The sequence below is a fragment of the Orycteropus afer genome, unplaced genomic scaffold (assembly GCF_000298275.1).
Source record: "Orycteropus afer afer isolate SDZICR_OR568_19922 unplaced genomic scaffold, OryAfe1.0 scaffold00002, whole genome shotgun sequence".
In the NCBI taxonomy this organism is placed as follows: Eukaryota; Metazoa; Chordata; class Mammalia; order Tubulidentata; family Orycteropodidae; genus Orycteropus; species Orycteropus afer.
In genome coordinates, this window is record NW_006921589.1 from 32,056,302 (window position 1) to 32,079,124 (window position 22,823).

General features: G+C 42.1%; 1 protein-coding gene across 1 annotated transcript in view; it reads right to left on the bottom strand.

Moving 5' to 3' along the window:
* Positions 1-5,394: 5,394 nt before the first annotated feature.
* The window catches only part of CDK15 (cyclin dependent kinase 15), a 130,451-nt gene continuing 113,022 nt past the window's right edge, over positions 5,395-22,823 (bottom strand). Inside the window, exons 11-13 of the mRNA XM_007935095.1 lie at positions 21,677-21,725; positions 15,056-15,195; positions 5,395-5,504 (exon numbers count right to left, since the gene is read on the bottom strand). Coding sequence (XP_007933286.1) covers positions 5,395-5,504; positions 15,056-15,195; positions 21,677-21,725 — 299 coding nt within the window. The remainder of the gene's footprint in view (positions 5,505-15,055; positions 15,196-21,676; positions 21,726-22,823) is intronic.

Consider the following 22,823-nt stretch of genomic DNA (forward strand, 5'->3'; position numbering starts at 1 on the left):
GAGAGTGGGCACCTCCCAGAACATTGTTTTGTGCCACTCCCAACAGAAATACTCCAGGTGGACAACTTCAGCAATCAGGAGCTCCTCAGTTGCTCATAGAAAATCCCACCTTGGAGTTTACAAAGACTTATGGGTAGAAAAGCCACACAAAGTAATTTACTACACCGCAGCATGCAACACCTTTACTCAGGCCACAGCCCTGATCTGATGCACTGGGAGTTTCCCTGGGGTGTGCCTGAATCACCTTTTATCTTACTAGAGATAAAAGGAGAGTGAAGTGAGCAGAGAGGGAGGGACTTCAATACTATAAAGAAAGAAGAGTCAGAGTGAAGCATATCTTTTGGACCCTGTGTCCCTGCACTGAGAAACTTTTAGACTCAGAAGAAGACTATTGTCAAGATACATGGAGATCTCCAAAGAACCCTAGGCCCACAGCCCTAGAGCTGGCAGAAAGAGAAAGGCTTCCCCTAGACCTAGTGCCTAAATGTGGACTTCTAGACTCCTAAACTGTGAGAGAATAGATTTCTTGCCATCCACGTTTGGTATTTCTGTTATAACAGCACTAGACAGCATGTGATTACTGGAAAGATTATAGACATTGGCGTCAATCAGACCTGTATGTTAGCTCTGCAAAAGACCTCTTTCAAGAGTAGTTATTTAACTTCTCTGAGCCTCAGTTTTCTCTACTATAAAATGGAAGTGGTAAGTTCATAATAACAAGAATTACTTCAGTGAGATGTATGAATAAGTTGTATATTTTCTCTGATTTTATTCAAGTGAATAATAAAAATATTTGACCAGGATAGGACTCAAGGCTGAACCCTGTACCAGTCACTATTGACTTTTCTCTTGGTTGAATAACCACCATTTTTTCAGCCCACCAGTCTTCCTGTTCATCTAGTTCACACTGTTTCATCTTCTCCTCAGGCATATCTGGACAGGTTTTGTCAATTACTTCAGGAGAATCTAGATACTCACTAAGGTAGATTTCTTTGGACTATCTATAGGAGATTTTCTTTCTTCCATCTCAGACTTCAGGTGCATAGTTACTACTGTATTCTCTCTTAATAAGTTCCTCCTTGCTCTTCAAAAGATATACACGGTTCTCTGGTTTCTAGGCTAGTACATTTCCTGAGCAGGTGATCTTTAGACAGACAGTAATACTAGAAGTAATCTGAGTTTCCTTGGTTTCTTTTAGCTTCTTTTAGAAGGAGTCATTGAAGAAAATGGTACACGTTAGCTGAGACAGATCTCTCATTTTACTTGAGAGTGGTGTGTATGTGTGTGTGCATGTGCATGTGTGCACGTCTGGTGGTGCAACAGAGTTTGAATCACATCTTTGGAACTCTTTGCTCCTGTCTATCTACTCAGTATCTCCACCATCAAATCAGGGCTTAGATTCTGCATCACCTTTTTCATCAACACAGACAATTAGGAGTCAGTATAAGGAGATAGCCTGAAATTCATTTATAACCAGAAGCTCAATCCAAACTCCTAAAACCCAGCTGGGATAGAATGAGGGTGTAACTTGTGTTCTGCTAATCCTGTTAGTGATGGGAGAAGTGTCCCCTATGACATCATAACAAATAGTCTTAAGCAAGTTCTTTTGTTGACAACTTGATCCAAGAAACCATCTTCCCTGGAGACTTTTCTAAACTTTAGACTAATCCTCTCCTTGCCACAGAAGTCCTTTTGTTGCAGGACATTGTAAGTGAACACAGGAGTGACAGGTTTCTGTAAGTACCAGTTCTGTCTCCAGACTCAATTGTCAGTTTCCCATCTGTCCTATTGGGAGATCAACCTTCTGGTCCAGGGATCTTTCAAATGATTAAATTATTCAGAAGCCCTGTTCTCAGTTTATCTCAATCTATGTCTAACTTTTGGCCAATCACAGTTCTCAAGTATTACATTCTAACGTGACAATAGCATGAATGACAATAGCAATAACGTTCCATTGTTTTCTTTCAAGTATTATGTACTGTTGCCTTGAACATAATGGTTAGAATATTCCAAGTTACAGGCGATTGTATAAAATCCCTGGTCCACTGTGGCGTTAGCTTTCAAGCTCCTTGGTAAGCTGAAGCAAATGAAAACTGAAACAGCAGCAAAGTAGCCCTAGATGTGAATAAAGAATAAATAAGATCAAAATAATGAATAACATAGTACAGACTGAGTAAGGAAAATCTGTTAAGCATCATCACATAGTTATTGGTAGAATCATATATACTGATACAAAAGTTGATGACAAATCATAACAGAAGCAGAGCTATTGCACCTTTTAATGACAACTAAGAAAATTTTAAAAATAATCCAAATCTATCTCTGCGTGTGCAAACTACAGTTGTGACTCACCACAACCCACTACTGAAAACAGGCCAAGCTTTGAAAGATGTGTAACGTGCTTACTGTAGCATTTGATGTGAGGTATATACTACCCAGTAAATTTTAGTTCTCTTCTAGTTTCATGTTGGAAACATCAGTATACATTTTGTTTCTCATACCTGAAACTGACATTTGAGGATTAATGTCTCAATTTTGAGGCATTGCTGCCAGTTACCAAGGCCTAATACCCTGATTTACATTTTGACTGTTCTGAAAAGTGAATATTTTAACATAAATTCAATTTAGTGGAAAAGATTTACAGACCCCAAGTGTCCGCATGATTACAGCTTTCACTCCCTTTAACTCCATGCTTCTCGATTTTGCTGATCCCAAGCCATTTATTAAAATGTTTAATTGCTCTACTTCATCTCCTACAGGTTTTATCTCCTTACATTACTACCAAGGGCCTAGGGATATCATGAGATTACTCCAACGGCGGCTAAATCTGCCTCCTCCCTTCTTCAACTGCTGGCAGAGGCACCAAGCTCGACATGCTGCAGTTAACTGATTTTCTATTATGACCAATTTATGTCTACAGGTAACAATTCTTTGTGCAAGGCCACTGTAAAGACAGAAATAATTATCTCCCTACCTCTGACTACTTGGTAAAACAATCTAAGAAGAACAACAGAAGTAATAATAATGCTTATTGAGCACCACTGTGTAAGACTATTCCATCAGTGTTTTTGGTAACTGTTACCTTATGGAGGGCAAATCTTTCACTTTATAGAGAAAAGTGATCCTGTTCTTGTAGAAGGAAGTTTAAAATGGAACAGTTACACAATCAGAGCTCTGCTCTAGAAAAAATGTTTTGCTTGGCAAATACTTTATTTTTTGTATTGCTATTGTAATTCAATATTATATATTGTCAAAATACAAACTTTGGTATTTCATAAAATGCCCTGGAATAGCCATAATTCCAAAGTCTTCTCCTCTTTTCAAATGTCTAAATATAATAATCTTAAAACAGTCAAAAGGCATAACACATTTTTGGTGTACATATGCCTTTAAATGGTGTCAGTCAAAGATGGAAATCCAGGAAGTGGCAAAGAGCTGACCCCTGCCCTGTGAATGACTCTGTCGGGAGTATGCCAGTGGTTATCATCTAGGCCCCAAAGGTGCTGTTAAGAAGGATGGCCAAGCAGTGGTTGCCAAAAGGATAGTCAAACCATATTGTTTGTGGTTTAAGACATGGCCAGGGTCACCTAAGGGAGCTCTGGTGGCATAGTGCCTAAGGCATTTGATGGCTAACCAGAAGGTTGGCGATTCAAACCCACCAGCCACTCTTTGGAAGGAAGGTTAGGCAATCTACTTCTGTAGTGATACTGACTTGGAAACCCAAGGAGGGGTGGCTATGAGTCAAAATGGACTTGACGGCAGTGAGAGGTTGTGAGGGTCACGTAAAGGCCTGGCTGGCTGGCTCTGCACATGGGTGCCACCTTGATTACTCTATGTGGATTAATGCCCCCTCTACCCAGCATGGAACACCAGGTATTGGAAACACTCTTGTGATATCTAGGGGTGTTTGTACTAAGGTGGCTTTTGGGGTTTTCCCACCTGGCTTCCTGTGCATGCTGAAATAAATCCTTTTAGGAAATAGTAGCTTTCAGAAAATCCTCCATAGTACCCCGTCCTCCTCAAAATGATGTGTAGGTTGACTGAGTTAGATCCCAAGAGCAGCTGCATCTCTGACGTCTGTTATGGCTCCTGCCTCCCTCATCAGGGCATGTGGTCCCCAGCAATGACCCAAAATGAGAAGACCTCCTGTGACCAACTGTGAGGAAGCTGTTGTGAGAAGCCTACAACAATGCAGACTGGGTTCTCACTGGCCTTTAAAACCACCCTCTGTGTGGGGTCAAAACTCTTTAAACCAGGTCTTCTCTGGCACCTAGGGGCAGGTCAGGTGGTAATTTGTATCACTTAGGTGACAACCATCTAATTTATCTCAGACTGTCCCTAGTATTAGGACTGAAAGTCCTACATCCCAAGAAATCCCTCAGTCTTGGGCAAATTGGCACAGTTGGTCCCTCTACTGATTTTTTTGTCATATCTGCTGATAGAACTACCTAGTAAAGGGAGCATTAACATCAGTTCTAATCCTTTATTCCACGTGTTTCAGTTGAATATCTTACCAAAAAACAAACTAAACTCACTGCCATCGAGTTGATTCTGACTCATGGAGCCTCCCCCAGGCCCCTGCCCTGTGGGTTTCCAAAGCTATAAAGCTTTATGGAAGCCAACTGTCTCATCTTTCTTCCATAGAGCAGCTGTGAGTTCAGACCACCAATCTTTCGCTTAGCAGCCCAGTGCTTTAACCACAGCACCACCAGAGCTCCTTTAACCAAGCCACCAAACTCACTGCCATCGAGTCGACTCCAACTCATAGTGACCCCCATTGGGTTTCTGAGGTGGGAAATCTTTATGAAAGTAGATTGCCTACTCTACCTTCCGTGGAGTGGATGGTGGGTTTGAACTGCCAACCTTCTGGTTAGCAGTCATATGCCTTAGGTACTACGCCACCAGAGCTCCTTGAGCTTCTTAAAGATCCCACAAAAACTCACTGCCATAGAGTCAACTCTGACTCCTAGCGACCCCCATTGGGTTTCTAAGGCTGTAAATCTTTATGGAAGTAGACAGCCTCATCTTTCTTCTGCGGAGCAGCTGGTGGGTTTGAACCACTGACCTTTGGTTAGTAGCCAAATACCTTAACCACTACACCACCAGAGCTCCTTAAAGGTCCCACAATGCTCTGTAAATTCTTAAGAGCCTTTTTGAGACAGATGACACACGTTATTATCCTCCATCCACAGCTCAGGAAATGGAGGCCTGAAGAGCTAGGCCACCTGTCCCAGGAGTTGGAGATGAAGAGGCAGACACAGAACAGAGGATCTCTGACTCTGTGAACAATGTCCCCTCCACCTGGCAGTGATCACTTTTCAGTTCCATTCACAAGGAGCCTCACTGTTGGGCCACTACTTGCCTGGAAGGTCCTGATGATCCCGGTCTTTCTTTTCACCAGCATTTGCTAAACCGGGCTGGGTGGTGACCTTTCTGGTAGGAGGCCAAAAGGTCACACATTTCTGGCTCTAGTCTTACTCCTGAAACTGTAAACAAAGACTCTTCTGTAGGAAGGAAAAGAGAAAGACATCAACATATTATTTCCTGGGGGCTTTCACAGTGTATTTTTTTAACGTCTGTTGTAATATGTGTTACTGGGAGAGATGCCAAAACAAGAGCCAGACTTACTTACCAATAATTTGTACTGACTCAGGTATAACTGACGTTACTGAAGCTACTAATAATTGGGAAGTGCCTCCTACTCAACTCAATTCAGTATATATTTACTGACTGAATACTTGGGCAACACATTACGCTATGTGTTGAAAATAGTATAAACGGGAATAGAACTGTGGGAGACACACAAATACACTAACCAACAAAAGTCCTAAGTGAGGTGCAAACAAAGAATTACGGGAATCTTCACCCCATTCCCAAGTCTGCTAAGTGCATGGAATAGGCACAGCCAAGGTGCCATTTGAGTCTTGCAGGATGACTATGCTCTCAATAGGCAAGGACTTTCTGGCTGAGGGATCAGCATGAGCAAAGGCACAGAGGACAGAAAGTGTTTGAGAGAGCCATGAGTAATCTTTTGTGATTAAAGCAAGACAGAGTAGAAGACAAAGTTGGAAAAATGGGTTGGAACCAGACGGTAAAGGAAGTTAATATTATGTCAAGGAGTCTAGACTTTAGTCCCCAAATATTAGGCAATAAAGTATCATGCTGGGCTAAATGTTTTTGAAAGTTTCAAATCCCGTCAGCTATATTAGGCAATCTATTCAAATAGACTGTAAAGTGCAACTTGTGTAAATTAAAAAAGAATTTTTTTTTTTTTGAAATATATGTACCCCTCACATCCTCAATTTGTGTATTTGGTTAGTTCAAATATTGAAAGCCTCCACTTTTATAAATGCCTCTGTTAAGTCCCATTGTTCTTGGTGCTTACTATGCTAAAGCTATGGCCAAGTTGTCCAAAAGCTAACAGTTTGAGGGGCTCACCTGAAAATGATAATAAAACTTCCTGGCAGATTGCTCTAAGTTTAAAGAGGATAATATATGCCAAAAAAAAAAAAAAAAGCAAAAAACTTTGCATCGTTCCTGAGACACAGTAAGTGACTATTGTTAAAGCATCAGCAATAGAATATCTGAGAAAAAGAGCAAGAAGTAGGAGCCTCATTGTCACCAAAGCACATTTACAAAACCTGCTGGGGCATCCTTCCACTTGGGCATTGCTTTTCTAAGTTTCTCAACCTGAACAAACCTGTGTTGCTCCATGTGTTAAATATTGCACAACTTAGCAAAAAGAAAAGCTTCTAGCTTTGAAGCATTGAAAGCGTAAAATGCCTTAATAATATTGTTTCCTGGTAGCTGCTCACAGCCAAAGGGAACAAATGAACGGACAATGCCTGCTCTGCCTCACTCCGCCTAGACTTCTGCCACTGAGGCCGTGGGTACTCTGTTGCCCTGAGTCCTTTGGTTTGAAATTACATATTTGCTAGGCTGGAAAGGGGAGACATCAAGTTGCCTGCCTAAAAGAAACAGCGTGTAAACTTTAAAGATCACTCTTGAATCAACTCAAGTCCAAACCATCTTGGGAACTTCTCTCACGGAGAAGTATTCTCTTGCCTTGGGGATAGTGGCACGAAGGGCTGGGCTTTTCCTAAGGTTTCCTTGCCTCTCAAAAGCAGCAGCTCCCAGGCAGAGAGAGAGGAGAGAGAGAGAGAAACATTATCTGGCAGAACAGTGCTGGGAAAGCAACCAGTTAATCAAAAGGATTCCAATCTGGCCGTGGACTGCACACTCTCCTTCCCAACTCATAGAAAAAGAAAAAGAAAAAGAAAGAAAGAAAGAAAGAAAAAAAAAAGCAGCGGAGCGACTCTCCAGCAATCTCACAAATGCAAAACCTTCCACTGTGGTGACTCATTAGCTTACTGAATCTGACAGCATAATTATCACAGCTGCTTTGCGCTTAGAATAAATAAATACGAAAGTGGGTGTTTAAAAATTTTTGAGAAGGGAAATTCAATCATCTAGACAGTCAGTAGGACAAGTTTATTTAAAACTTTTAGATTCTTATGCATTTAGATCATTTCAGAACGAGATAATGAGATAGTTGTCTTTCAGTCTAATTGAGTTCCTAAGCTCCTGGCTGTTGGCCGTCACCCCTTTCAAACTTTGCTTTAACTTTCCTTCCTTTAGAAATCTGATCCTGGTGTCTCCATTTACTCTTCCTGGGCTGATAACCTGGGGAAGGCTTGGTGCACTGGAGTGCAGAAAGTGACTTAATGGGATTGAGGAACTAAATAACCTTTCACAGGAAACAAGATAATCAAATCTCTTTTACTTGCCTGTGCCGGCTAAAAGAGAAAGCACAAGTTAAAAAAGAAAGTCTGGAAATCAAACTATCATTCCAAAATGTCTGGCAATTTCCCTTGTCACGTGGTCTTTGTGCTAAACTTACATACCATCAATCCATCAGGCAGAGCTGCTTAGTGCATTTAATTATTCGGAGTGCACACATCCTTGTGGTTACATGGTAATTTTTTTTAGCTATGTATGTATACACACTTCATAGCTTCAAAGCCCAGAGGATCACACAGTACTTCAAACTGAAGTTGCTAACTAATATGGAGTGCACTTAAAACTCTAACTAGGGGCACAACACATATGCATTTCTTATAAAGCAGATGATGTTTCCTTTTAAAATCAATTAGTGCTTATTTATCTTTCCTTTCACCCCCCCCCTCCTGCCCCCATTCTCCCAGGACTGCATTTATATGAACCGTTGCATTCAGTGAGTTAAGAGCTTTATAAAATAAATAGTCTGTCAATCTGGGGTAAAGGGTAAAGGAAACTAGTGTTAACCCATTGTGCAGATGGAGAAACGAGGCTTATGAAAGCAACTAAGGCATACTAAGTTGAAAAAAGAACACTCAAGTCCTTTAACACCCATTCCAGAGCTCTGGCCTTCTGTACCATTTTTCTCACTTTCTTTTTCTTAACTGTAGAGATAATATAGCACAAACACTAGAGAAAACTTTGAAAAAGGAAAAAAAAATCATCCATAGTCCTCCTATTCTAAAACACACACACACACACACACACACAAAACCAACTGCCATCGAGTGGATTTATAACTCTTAGCAACCCTATAAGACAGAGTAGAACAGCCCCATAGGGTTTCCAAGGCTGTAAAACTTCAAGGAAGCAGACTGCCACGTCTTTCTCCTGCAGAGAGGCTGGTGGGTTTGAACTGCTGACCTTTTGTTTAGCAGCCCAATGTTTTAACAACTATGCCACCAGAGCATCCCCTCCTATACTAGAAAAGAATTTTTATTTTTGTAAGCTATCTTTCAGTTTCGTTCATATGCATAACACATTTTCACATCATTCTGTGCAATTTTGAATTCTAGTTTCTTTTAACTCACGTCATCACATAAGCATTTCCCTAAGACCAAATGGCAGCTACTGTGATTACTACCAGGAGCTCTGGTTAGGTAATGCCTAAGGCATTTGACTACTAACCAGAAGGCTGGTGGTTCAAAGCCACCAACCACTCCTTGGAAGGAAGGTTGGGCAATCTACTTACATAGTGATACGCCCTTGGAAACCAAAGGAGGGGTCACTATGAGTCGGTCCAACGGCACATAACAACATGATTGTTATCTGGGTGTCAGTGACTCAATTATATGATGAGAATACGAAATAGCTAATCTCTAAGATCCCTTTCGCTATTAGGGTCTTAAATGCTTTCCAGAAAGGTTTATCTTTACTTGGTGATTCTTTTGGCCCATGAGGCTAACAAATTTAACCAATTTCAGGGCTTGGTAGGGTTAAGGGACTTACTTTACCCACAATTCGCCTAGCAATACAGCTCTACGCAACACCACAAACCATCTCTCAAACCAACATCCCCTCTAATGTGTGGGAATGGGTTGAGGACAACTTTGAACATAGAAGATAAAGAAATGTATTAGGGAGGTTACTACCTAACTTGCTTCTCACTGACTAGCATTAATTTGGGGAAGATTTAAAAAGTAGAGAGAGTGTCCTGAGTTAGGTTATAAACTTCTGGAATCAGCATCCCTACGCTGGTCAAGAGACCTGCCTCAGACTCTACTTTCCCTCTTTCCTGTCAAGCCCCAGCCCCTGAAGACCAGCCTTGTGGAATGACATAATTCAGAATAATCTTTAAGTGAACCAGAAATCAAACCAGTTGCTTTAGAGTCAGTTCTGACTCGTGACAACCACACGTTTCACAGTAGAACTGCTTCCATAGGATTTTCAGAAGCAGGTCACATGACAATTACAAGTTTCACAGTAGAACCGTGTCCATAGGATTTGTGGAAGCAGGTCAACATGCCTTCTTCCTGAGCGCCTCTGGGTATGTTCAATCAGCCAAAGTTTGGGTTAGGAGTTGAGTCCCACACAGGGGTAAACTTTAAATAGACTAGACAATATAAACAATGAAATAAGTTTAAAATCTTGAGGAAGCATACAAAGAACTAAAAAGCTTCATTAGTATGTGTTAAAAATGTTTAAATTTATTATGTTGCAAGAAGACATAATGATAAAAACTACCACGGTATACGAGTCAGCAGTGTGCCAATGTTCTTAAAAAGAAGACAACTTCAGAATGATGTGAGATGGTATTAAGAAGATGACCTTCCTCCATTTGGAATGTCTTTCCTCCCAACCATCCAAATCCCATCATCTTTCAAGACTCCCTCACAAAGGAATCCTCCATTTCCCAGCTGGAGTTAATCCTGCCTCCTCTGAGCACCCGGAGTACTTTACATGTGTTTACTTGATCTGCAGCTGTTTATGCACTTGTCTCATTTCCTTAAGGATTGTAAGCTCTTTGAGGACAGGGTCCATGACTAATTCATTTTTGGTCTCTCATAACTCACACTCAGGAAGCACTCAATAAATATTAAATGAATGAATAATTCATAATTCTCCCACTATGGTACAAACCTGAGTCTACACTGGTAGTCTCAAAGATAAAACGATTGGAACAAATTCAGAATAAAATGAAACAGAATGACTAAAAGTGAGAGGAACAGAATCGATTTCTAAAAACAAAACAAACAAAAGGGTAAAGGAATTCTTCCTAGAGAAGTGAGCTTCGGGAAGTGATAGCATAGCTATCTTCAAATATATGTAAAGAGGTGGTATTGAAAGAAGGCCCGGAGTTCTTCTGTTGGATCAAAACAAATAAAATCACTCAGGTATTAATGGGGCAGTATGAGTAAGGCTTAGAGAGCTCTGGTGGCACAGTGCCTAAGTCATTTGACTGTTAACCAGAAGGTTGGCAGTTCAAACCCACCAACTGCTCTGCAGAAGGAAGATGGGGCAATCTACTTCCATGTGAAGATTTACAGCCTGGGAAACCCAATGGGGGTTGCTATGAGTTGGAATCGACTCCATGGCAGTGGGCTTGGTTTGATGAGGAAGGCTTACTGAAGAATTTCCAGAGGGCAGATACTACGGTGGTGTGACTAACGGTGGAGATAAATTTTATGCCTTTTTTCTATCCCAGGAGTATAAGTATAGGATGACAACATGGCTGTGGGACATTGTGCAAAAATACTTGTGAAATAATTGCAAGCTCTTGAGTTATAGGATTCTTTTTCCCTAAGATGCTAAAATCTGTTTGAAGGAGAAGAGGGATTTGGTCTAGGAAGGAAAGGGAGAGACTCAAGCCAGGGATTTGGAAAGCAAAATGGGACCAATCCACAGAGAAAGACAGCCTTTGATGTCCTGATGATCAAGGACCGTGGCTTAAGGACCAGACTCTTAAATCACTTGGCATTTACTTGCCCCAGATAAAAAAAAAAAATACTTTTGTGGATCAGTGTTTGTGATTCAAAATGGCTAGTGTCCAATCACAAATCAGTCTTAACTTCCCCAAGGTAACATTTGGAAGGCTTCCTGCAAGAATGGAGAAGGGGCAGCTTAATGATTTTCTCCTCCCCCTGCCCCCAAATCATTAAACAGTGTTCCTTTCCCAGAGCCCAAGTTCAAGCTGCGGGCAAAGGGAGTTAAACGAAGAAGCTGAACCTGTAGCTAAGATTAGAGAGCTGCCAAAGGCCTAATTTTAGGTCTTAGCTGCCCCAGCTGGCGTCCTGCACTGTGGGCTCCGCCAAGAGGACCACAAGTGTGGCCGTAAGCCTGAGTCCGAGTGGAAGGAGCGTCTCCCTGGCCATCTGCAAAAGCAATTAGCTTGCTGTCGGGTGTGTTTTGAGAGGGACTACCAATAATTTCTCCTTCAACAAATGTTTCTTCAGGTGTTCAAGAGTCAATAAGGGTACATGTCAGAGCTTGGCAGAAGTTCCCATAGGCTTGCCATTCTAACATTCATGCTTTTCTACGTAAGTGTGCGTTCCAAAAGGGAACTAATCCTGGCATTCCTGGTTTTCCATAGTAAGTAACCCTCTGAGAAATTTCCTCTGCCTATAAGCTTACTGTCACAACTTAGAAAAAGTGTTTTTCAGAACTCGCCAGCTTCATGAAAATAGAAATGGATGGGTGAGACCAATTCTTTCATTTTGTTGGAATTTCTTTACCACTGGGATTTAGCTTGTCCTTCCACTCTTCATGTATTTCCCATCCACAGGTTTCATGACTAAATTGTCTTCCTTGTGGGGGGGGGGGCAGACAATAAGAGCTAGCACCTTCCAGATGAAAGGGGAAAGACAATATATTTTAAATTGACAACTCTGTTATCTGACAACCAGAATAATAAAATGGTATAAATATGAGCCCCTAAATGATTCCATACAAAAATGCTGCTGGAGAGCAAATTTCTTGCATAATTACGTCAGGGAAACTCTTCTTACAAACCACTCACAATAGCAGGTCTGATTTTTGCACAATCCTTCTGCCTGTGGCACCCAACCAGAGGGATGGAGATTCTATAGCTCTACAGCCTGCTCCCCGCCTGCATTGTTGTTGTTGTTATGTGCCGTTGAGTCAGCCCCGACTCATAGCGACCCCGCCTGCATAGGAGGCTCTTAATAAAGGTGTATTGCCAGGGATAATAAAAAAGCAGGCTGGCGCTGCCAGGCTGAGGGAACGCAACCCTTAGTAGATAGCATGCCCTTGGTGAAGGCCACTGTCATGGAAGTGCACAAACTGGCCCAGCGGCTTCTCCCTTCCTCTATTTTTCTTTCCAGTTTTCCTGGTAGCTTTGTTTTCTATTTGTCCTAGCTGTCGGTCTGTCTCTGTACTTACTTTCCCCACCACCACCACCACCACCACCACACATGCACACCCAATCCCACCCCCCCCTCCCTGTCTCTTGGCACCAGCCCTTTCATCTTCTCCCTCGGGGATTCGAGATGTCGCTGCAGGAAGTGCTTGTCGGCCATGGCAGCAGCAGCAGAGCCCTGTGGCTTTGACAAACCTCATTTAATTGGGAGGAAGCCAGGAGAATTTGAAAGAACTGAAACATCCACGAAACTCCTTTTATCAGGCATAATTTAAACTCTGCATGGAAAAACCCCTATATGTATAAAGAAAAGTCAACTTCCCTCCTGCTGTGAGCACTCCTCGACTCCCTCCCAGCGCAGGCAGGCTCCTGCAAGGTTCCATCTTTTCATTTCTCTAAAAGTGTCAAAGTAGATTTGGGCTCTGAGGCTGGGTGAACAGGAAAGGAATACAGATCTTTCTCCCTCTCTTTCCTCTCTTACCCGCATGTGCGTGCGTACACACACACACACTCACTCACTCACCGAGACATACATGCACCAGAGCCCCTCTGTTGGTGGATTTGCTTTGAGTCTGCCAGGAGGAATGAAAACCACACTTTCTAACAACACATCAGCTTGGACAGATTCTAATTACCCTTCAGGCAAAAGGTGGTGCTTGGAAAAGTTTAAGTTTGAAGACCCATAGAGGTTCTCAGTGCCTAGAATAACAGATCCAGAAGGAGGGCCTATGGGGGAAGGTTCAAGTGGAGAGAAGTGTGTGTGTGTGTACATGTATGTTCACACACATGTGTGTGTCCAAGCATGTGTATTTACATGAAGTGGTTGAGTTAGAAGTCCCATGAACAAAAGAAGAAAGCTAAGAAGGAGGGGTCTGCGGGCTCAGACTGGGCAGAGGGTGTTGGGTGGGGAATGGAGGAGTGAGTGGGGATAAAGTGGAGGCAGAGGTGTCAGGAATGGAGAAAGAATTTTAACTGTCTGGAGTGGCTTTTATTCCACCCACAGGCCAAACCATGTCCCTTTCCTCCTTCCAAATTTTGTGCAGATTCACCTCCAGTTGAATCCATCTCACTTGAATTATTCAAGTCTCTCCAAAGCATTGCCCTTAGCACACATCTTCTCTGGACATCTGCAGTTGATTAGGCACAGATTTTTGTTGTTTAGATATGACTTCTGCTAATACATGTACGAGGATGCCTGCTTCCTCTTCCTCACTCTCTTTTCCTCCCACTCCATAAGATCCTTGAGGCCAAGGCCCAGTCTCCTTTTGCCCAACTTCTTATAGCACTTAATATGTTCTTGACGCTTTATGGCAACTTAATAAATACTGATGACTGACTCTTCTTATGAGGTTAAGTAAGATATTAACCCCAGCTGTATGATTATGGTGATTTCTGAAGATCCTAAATGACTCACTTTAAAAGTAAACTACCTCAAGAAGTCCCAAACTGAGAGCTTTGGACCTTTGCAGGTCAATGTCCTAGTTAGCAGTGGGTCAGGTTTACAAAACCTGGAACTTTTGAACACACTGTACATCTAAGCCTCTTGGACAGTAGCTCCCAACTCATCTCCACTCATCCTTACCCTATCACATCCTCTCCCATTTCCTCCCCAGTCCCATTCCAATACCCTCTTCCCAGTCTGAGGCCCTAGACCCTCCTTCCTAGCTTTCTTTTCTAGGGCTTAGGACTTCTAAAAGCTGCTTTTAGTCAAATGACAGATGTTGCCAAAGAAACTCCACCTAGGGATAGTTTCCCCCAAGCAGCCCGGACATGCCCACACTGCCCACATCCTCTGCATGGCCTTTCCTGACCACATTCTGAGAAACATGAGGCGTGCTCCCATCACATGATCCCTTGGCAGATTTCAGATTTGGAGGATGACTTCAGGCCCAGGCAGCAAAAGCTGATTTCAGGGTAACTGGGTGTCCCCAGTGGGTATCCAGCCTGGGAGGACATGCCCCTCCCTGGCTCCACTGGGGACTTCCTGATGCAGCATAATATTACCAATCAAGAGGGGCCCAGCTCTCCTCTTCTGACATACCCATCCCATTTATCATACTCCCCATGGAAAGAGAAAAAAGGGTGTTTAGAAACTTTGGTTTCCCTTCTCCTGACAGATGCTACTAGCTAAAGCAAACATGTCTAAGGCAACTTTCATCTTTTCCAATTTCTAAGTGCAAGTGTGTGTAAATGAAACGTTTGGAGTACTAACAGGAAGTCCTGTTACCTCTCCCCCACCAGAACTTTAGAGTTTTAGAGAATCTCCTACAAATCTCTCAGGCAAACTGATCTCCACACTTCTGGGTGTAAATTCTATGATTCTCCACTGTACAGAGAAAACACTTGGCCATACACACAGACACACACACACACACACACACACACACACCCTTCCTCCCTCACCATTGGGAAGGTGGTGCAGCTGAGATGGCAGGGCACTGAAATAATTGTGAACAAGTGCTTCCTGGGCGGAGACCCGGTCTCGAGGAAAGCCCTTCAGCATTTGGGAGGCCAAGTCTTCAGCTTCAGGAACTCTGCCCAACCTGGAAAAGTGGGAGAGAAAAATAAAATATCTCTAGAGGTTTCCCTTCTGAAAAATAAAGAGGGAGGAAAGGAACGGAAAGGAGGTGGCTAGATTTATAAGTGTGTTTCAAGTAGAACTTTTCCTGGATTACTAAAATTAATAGCAGGTGGGGAAATCACCCTGACACCAACACTCTTACCTGTCCTGTAACTAAGATAAAGGAAGAAAAATTCAGCATTCTATTATTTAGCTCTCTGGCCCCCACTGTGTCTCTGGGTATCATGTAAACATAAAGGACACAGAATTATAATTATAAAAGCAGAAATACACAATTAAAGATTCTTCTTTGAGAGACATAGCAGCCCCCACCAAGCAGAAAAGCCTGACTGAAAATGTGCTCCAGGCTCTGGATGGTAAGAGCCAGGTGTATAGAATGACTATGAGGAAGGGGAGAGGAACACACCAATTTACAGTGTTTTTGAAGCTTAGTCCCTAGAGGTGTTAGCGAAGAAGCTCTCTTGATTTCACCTGAGATGAAGCATAGGAAGAAAGATCACTTAATTAAGTCCAATCACAATAGGGATGAGGTGACTTTATGTTGAGTTATATATATGATGATGAAAAAAAAAAAAAAGAACCTATTTATTGAGTACTACTATGTGCTAGTAGATGGTTAGCCCTGGGGGATACAGAACAAGACTCTGCCTTCTGATAGCTTATGGTCAAGTAGTGGAGTCAGACATCAATAAAACTGGCATACAAATGTACAAGTACAACTGTGAATAAAAAGTCCTGGAACCTGACTTTGACTGGGAAGTGGTGGTCAAGGAACGCTTTCCTGAGGATGTGCCATGTTGGTTGAGAGCTGAAGGACTGAGGGCAGAAGTGGAGAAAGTATTGCAGACAGAGGTCTGTGGTCTTCATCCAGCCCCTGGGTTGGGAGGGAGAAGAGTGGGTTTAAGGAAGGGAATAAAGGTCAGTTGGTTGGCCAGGGACAAAGACTGGGAGAGAGGTCTGATACAAAACAGACAAGTGTCTAAAAGGAAAGCTATGAGAGGGAAAGCTGAGCAGATCCTGGGAGGTAATTAACTGCAATGTCAGATGTTCAGAATTAAATTACATGACCAAGATGTCTTTCAGTAGGTGAATGGACAAACTGTGGTACATCCATTCAATGGAGTATTATTTAGTGGTGAAAAGAAATGAGCTATCAACCTACAAAAGAAAATAGTGGAATCTTAAATGAATATTGCTAATCGAGAGATAGCTTAGAGGGCAGGAATGCATAGGAAAGAAGGACACAGGGAAAAGGTAACCACAGGAAGGAAGTGGGAAGAGAACTGTCACATTATGGGGATTGCAATCAATGTCATGAAACTGTTGTATGTAAAATGTTGTATGTAAACTTTCACCAAAATTACAATAAATACTAAAAAAAAAAATACATATTGCTAAGTGAAAGAAGTCCAAAAAGAGACATATTGCACGATTCCAACTATATGGCTTTGATGGCATAGTGCTAACCAGAAGGCTGACAGTTCAAACCCACCAGCCACTCCTCAGAAGGAAGATTGGGCAATCTACTTCCATAGTGATACCACCTCAGAAACCCAAAGAGGGGCTGCTATGAGTTGGATTCAACTCAACAGCAGTGAGTTTATTTATTTATTTATGTATTTGGTTTATATGATATACTGGAGTCGGGACGGACTCGATGGCAGTGAGTTTGGTGTTTTTGTTTGTTTGTTTGTTTATATAATATACTGGAAAAGGCAAAGCTTTGGAGACAGTGAAAAGATCAGTGGTTGCCAGAGGTTCAGGGTGAGGGAGGAAGGGATGAACAGGTGGAACACAGGGGATTTTGAGGGCAGTGAAGCCATTCTGTATGATACTGTAATGGTGGACACTTGACAATATGCATTTGTCAGAACTCGTAGGACTGCACAACAGGAAGCGTGAACCCTACTGTAAACTATGGATATTAGTCAACAATAATGTATCAATATTGGTTCATCAGTTGTAGCAAATATAGTGTGAGATATTAATAATTGGAGAAACCATGTGCCGGGGGAGAAGGAATATAGGCACTTTCTGTACAATTTTTCTGTAAACCTAAAAATGCTCTAAAAAATCAAGTCTAAGGAAAAACAATTAATTGTATGGCCATGGCACACTTTAGCAAATCCCCAAATAAGCAAAACCTGATGGGCTTTTTTCATGTCCAATACACACAAAAACTGAAAGTGAGAACAAGCCGACACTCTTTCCCTTTCCAGGATCCATGATGCAGAGATGTTGGAAGTCCTGGCCCAGAATTGTTATTTGCCTAATCTTTGCATACAATTGACTTAAGAGACTTTTAAGTACCTGATTCCTATGACATAAAACTGTTTCTGCACACAGATAACTACTCTCAAACCCAGGGATAACTGTTTCATAGGCTTAAGATAGAGAGATGCACAAATCCTCAGCGTTCCGGGCCAGTTAGCAGAGAAAGGACCCAGGGCATAGTCCTCTCACTAGCTCTCGGCCTGAAGAAGGGCTGGCAGGGCTTTTCTCCCTCCAGAGTGCTCTCCTTTCTGCCTAATGATTTACTAGCAGCACAGGTGGGGCCCCGGGTGTGGGCCTCTGGCAAGGGCCTAATAATCTCCATCTTGCTATTTACATATTGCACTCTGATTTGGGAGCTGAGAAAAGAGCCCAGGAATGCAAATGATGCTGCTTTGGGCACAATTTCCTGACACCTTTCTTATTTTTTCACATTCTGCTTCTTGCTTACTATCCATTGTCTTTACTGTTACATTTCTACAATCGTTGTTGTTGTTATTAGGTGCCTTCGAGTCTACTAGAGCGATTCTTCATATGCTGGTTACAACTCTGATTTAGAAATGAAAGTTGGCATGCAAAGTCAACATTACAAATGTTAATTTGCCTACTAGCCTTTTCCATATATGTAAAATGTTAATAAATATTATTTGTTTGGTTTATGATGTTAACTACCGAACTTGCCAGGAGATATCTTTCAGGATTAAAAGAATCCATCCAATTAATGGGAGTCTGTTAGACAAAGAACCCTGTGGTGAACCACTCCTCCAAGTAATCTCCAAGTAATGTTTCAAGAAGCGAGAAGTCTTTCACTGCCAAAATACATATTTATTACAGGACACTTAGAAAAGGCAGAGAAAGAAAGTCAAAACTACCCATCTCTCTGAAATAACTGCATCATTCGACCATAGTCACCATAGCCTTGCTATTCTTTTTTTCAGTCTGTCCTCTGAAAATACGTTCTCAAATGCGTTTTTTGTTTCGCAAAAACAGTACTATTATACTCTGTATGCTGTTGTAACATGCTTTTTCCACTTGACCATCTTAATCATCTTCCCATTTCTGAGTAGCTTCCTAGGACATACTTTTAATGGCTACCTAGCATTCCATTATGTGGGCATATCAAAATTTACATACCTGGACCTTTAAGTTGTTACCTTTTTTGTTGGGGCTAGGGAGAATTGTTATTAAAATTATACTATGACTAATACCGTGGGAGCTCTGGTGGCATAGTGCCTCACGCACTTGAGTGCTAACCGGAAGGTTGGTGGTTCAAACTCACCAGCCACTTCTTGGAAGGAAGGTTGGGCAATCTACTTCTGTAGTGATACTACCTTGGAAACCCAAGGAAGGGTTGCTGTGAGTCAGAGATGACTCGACAGCATGTAACAACAATGTGATAAATATCCTCAAAGAGAAATCTCTGTATACTTGTGCAATAACTTCCTTAGGATAAATTCTCAGAATCGAAATCCCTAGGTTGAAGGATATAAGTAACATGTTAAAATTTTGATTCATCATATCAGCTAGAAAAGCTGCCCCAATTTCCACTGGTACATGGAGAGCCGCATGGGAGAGTGCCTGTCCCTGTGTACAAGGCTAAGATTTCATTCCAGCCGACCTGAATTACCACAGTTCCCATTGCTTAGAAAAGGCCTAAAAAGGATGAAAATTGTACATTGATCTTAAAAGGGGTGCTGGGTGTGAATGACATCCACATTTAATTTTAGAAGTCTAGAATAGAAACAAACAACAAAAAAGTGAAAATCAGACTTGGCAATTGTGTAAAGCATCATCTACTAACCCATCCATCACTCAGCACACAGAAAAAATCTGGTGGTTTCAAGGGCCTGAGGCAACAGTCTTAATTTCTTAGCAAAGCCTGGCTCCAAGTCTGAAAAACCCCTTCCTCACTGCTGCCATCAACCTTCATGGGGCAAGGCCTTATCTGTTTGCAAGACAAAATAATACATTCTGAGTTCAGCTGGGTTCTTTGTGTTTTTCATCTAGATTTACAGTAAGAGAAAAAGGGGAAGGGTAGAGTAGGTCCCCCTTTTTTTTAATGTTGTCAGTTTAGAATGTAGTCAAGTAGACACCCACCATAAGAAACATGTACAACACTAGGAAGAAACAGCATCAGAAAAGCTGTGCTGCAATTTGTCAATCAAGCTGAAAAGTGTGTACTTTGGGCCCACATAAGTCACAATCAAACCCCAGGCAAGGCCTGAGATGAGTTGACAGGTCTGTGCACAGCTGCACTGTAGTTCTGCAGGAATCTTGCAGAAGAGCCAGTGACACCTTGGCTGGTCTTTTACTCACCACATTTGCAACCTGATTGTGGCAACAAAAGCCACAGAACCCGCACCAAATGAATTCTTGCTCCACCACTTACTAGCTGGACAAGGTTGGACAAGCGACTTGAGTTCACTGAGCCTCATGTTTGAAATGGGAATCCGATTTGTGAGGATTAAATGAAATAACTTATGGAGCACACTGTCAGCCACATCCTTCAAGGTTAATCCTCTTCTTTCAATGACAAAACCCTTCCCCAGAGCCAAGAATTTTTTCATGTGATAAGCTAGGCCAGCGCTGTCCCATAGAACTTTCTATCCTGATGGAAATCTTCTACTGCTCCTCTGTCCAATATGGTAGCCACTGTTCACATGTGGTTACTAAGCACCTGAAGTGGGGCTAAGTGCAACTGAGCTACTGAATTTTTTATTTCATTTAAATCAATGTAAGTATAAATTTAAATAACACTATATACTAGACAGCATAGGTTTAGGCATTATTCCCTGTTTGAGGATCTGAGCAGAGAAGCCAAAAATTTGGGGAAAAGCCAAACTTTGGGAGCAAGAGAGCCAGCAGGAATGATAGCTGTTGTCCATGAGCAAGAAATTTGGAAGAATATTCAGCAAGTTCAAGTCCTGCTCAGTGCTGGAAGAAAGGGCAGGTGAGCCCATCTCAGGAGGCTGGTGGCACCATCTTCTGTCATGTGACAGTGTGGCAGCAGCAACATAGAGTGTTAAGTGTTTTGCTGGTTTGGAGTTATTTGCTTTGGAAGCCCACAGTGAAATGATAGAAAGCCACAGGGCAGTGCTATTATCTCTAACCAGGGGCCTGGCAATGCTAACAAGAGAAAGTGTGTACCTCTTGAATTAAATGATAAACAGCAGTTCCCAGGAACTGTCTCCGACATAACCCAGAGTTTCAGGTTGTACCATGCTTTTGAAAGGAAGAGTGGCTGTGCAGATGTCCAAGGGAGACTTGTTCCTCCCCATAAAAGACCCTTGAATAAGCCATACTTCTGTTTTCCTCACCCACTTTACTCTTTGGATCCTCCTATTCACCCTACTTGGAAGCTTTTTAAAACATGTGAACAGCAAGTATGGAGAAATCAAACGAAATACGGTTAGGTTAAATGATACCACATTTTCAGCAAAGAGCAACATTCAAATGATCAGTGAGGACCTTGGCCGGTGAAGCGCTCTTCCACTTCTCCCCACCTGCGAGAGTGTGTTTTTCTTTGACATTTGAGCCTGTTTCCCGTGTCTCTGATGTTTTCCTCACTGCCCTTTTTGCCTCTTCACTGAAGCAAAAAGAACAGAGCCTCGGCTAATTACTCTCAGATCAAATAATACTGGTTATTGTAATTGGTCATTGTCCGAAAACACAGAGTTCTTCTTAGCCCTGAGGTTGCCTGGCAAGGCTTAGTTAGCTAACTATTCCGGGAATGTCTCTATTATCTGTTTTACTTTGCAAAAGAAACTAGGGATTTGTTGAAGGCTAGTAATAAAAGTCTGCCCTGGTCTGAGCCGAGACTGCGTAGAGAGGGCCTGGGAAAGCATGACCTCCATGAATCAACCCCCCCACCCCCAAGAGCCGCTCAATGATGTTATTTGGTTTCTCTGTGTCAGAGAATAATAAACCCACTAGGTTTTCTTGCAGGCCAACACTCCTTCATTCTCAGGGCCTGAAGCATGGTTGAGGCGCACAAAATGCTTTTCATGACTAAACTCACTGAAAGTAAAATGATGCGCAGAGAAAAACTAACAGAATCACAGGTGGCTCCCCCGCTGTCCTAGTGGCCTCTGTCGGGGGCTTGTTTGGTGGACTGAGGTCCAGGGAAATGCTCCTTCCATGCTGCATAAAGCTAAGTTTCCCGAGGTGCTTACCTGTTCCAGACCATCCGAAGGCTCTGGGGCTTAGGCAGCGGGAACCATTCTGGAAAGCACACACAGAAACACGATGACCATAATGCCATGGAATTATACATGTGAAAATTATAGAAATGGCAAATGTTTTGTTTCCTATATATTTACTATACACAACATAACCCTAAAATCTTGTTGCCAAAAATACTGTTAAAATGAAAATGCTTTTCTTGGTAGGAGGTAAAAGAGTCTGGTATCAGGCGGATAGGCAAACTAGATTTTATTTTTAACCAGATGATTTTTAAGGGCTCTTCTCACTGTAAATTTTTATGATTCTCTGGAACGTCTTGAAAAGCAGTAAAGTCAACAAACATTTATTTAACATCTACTGTGTGCAGAGCAGGTACCAAGTGCTGTGGAGTACACAAAAGAACCCCAAAGAGGCCTCCCCATCCTTGCCAAGCTTACAATTCACTGGGGAGAACAAAGCATACACGCATGAAAAGTCATGTGACGGATGGCAGGACAAAGTCTCAAAAGTCTAATAAGTGCTAAAAAGTAACAGGACTGGTTTTATATGTCTCTGGCAGTAGAAATGGAAGTGAATCCTGGCTTGGATAATCCAAAATGGACAATAATAAAAATTCTCATTTTCTTTGGAGCACTCTTGATAACATTTACATCTGGATACATATGCTTCTATTATTCTTGATATTGACACCGATTTAACCCAAAATAAAACCACCATGAAAGGAGGCAATTTTTCATTCATTCAAGAAATACTTATTGAATGCTTACTTTACAGAAGGGCCATACAGGAGCTTTGGAGGATATAAGAAATTATGGGTCAATGCTACCCATCAAATCCCTTCTACCCTCATTTCACACTGAGAAAGGAGGGTTTCAACTCTCATTTAAAATTATATTTCTGCCTTACACCCTTCTTGGGCCTGAAAACCTTAATTTTGAGGTTTAAAAGATTTCTTCTTCCAGCTCCTAAAGAAATGGGATAAACCATGGGTTGTTCACTACAATGAAACATTGTAATGCTGTTGTTGTTGTTGTTTGCCGTCAAGTCGGCCCCGACTCATAGGGACCCCTCCTTGGGTTTCCGAGGCAGTATCACTACGGAAGTAGGATTGCCCAACCTTCCTTCCGAGGAGTGGCT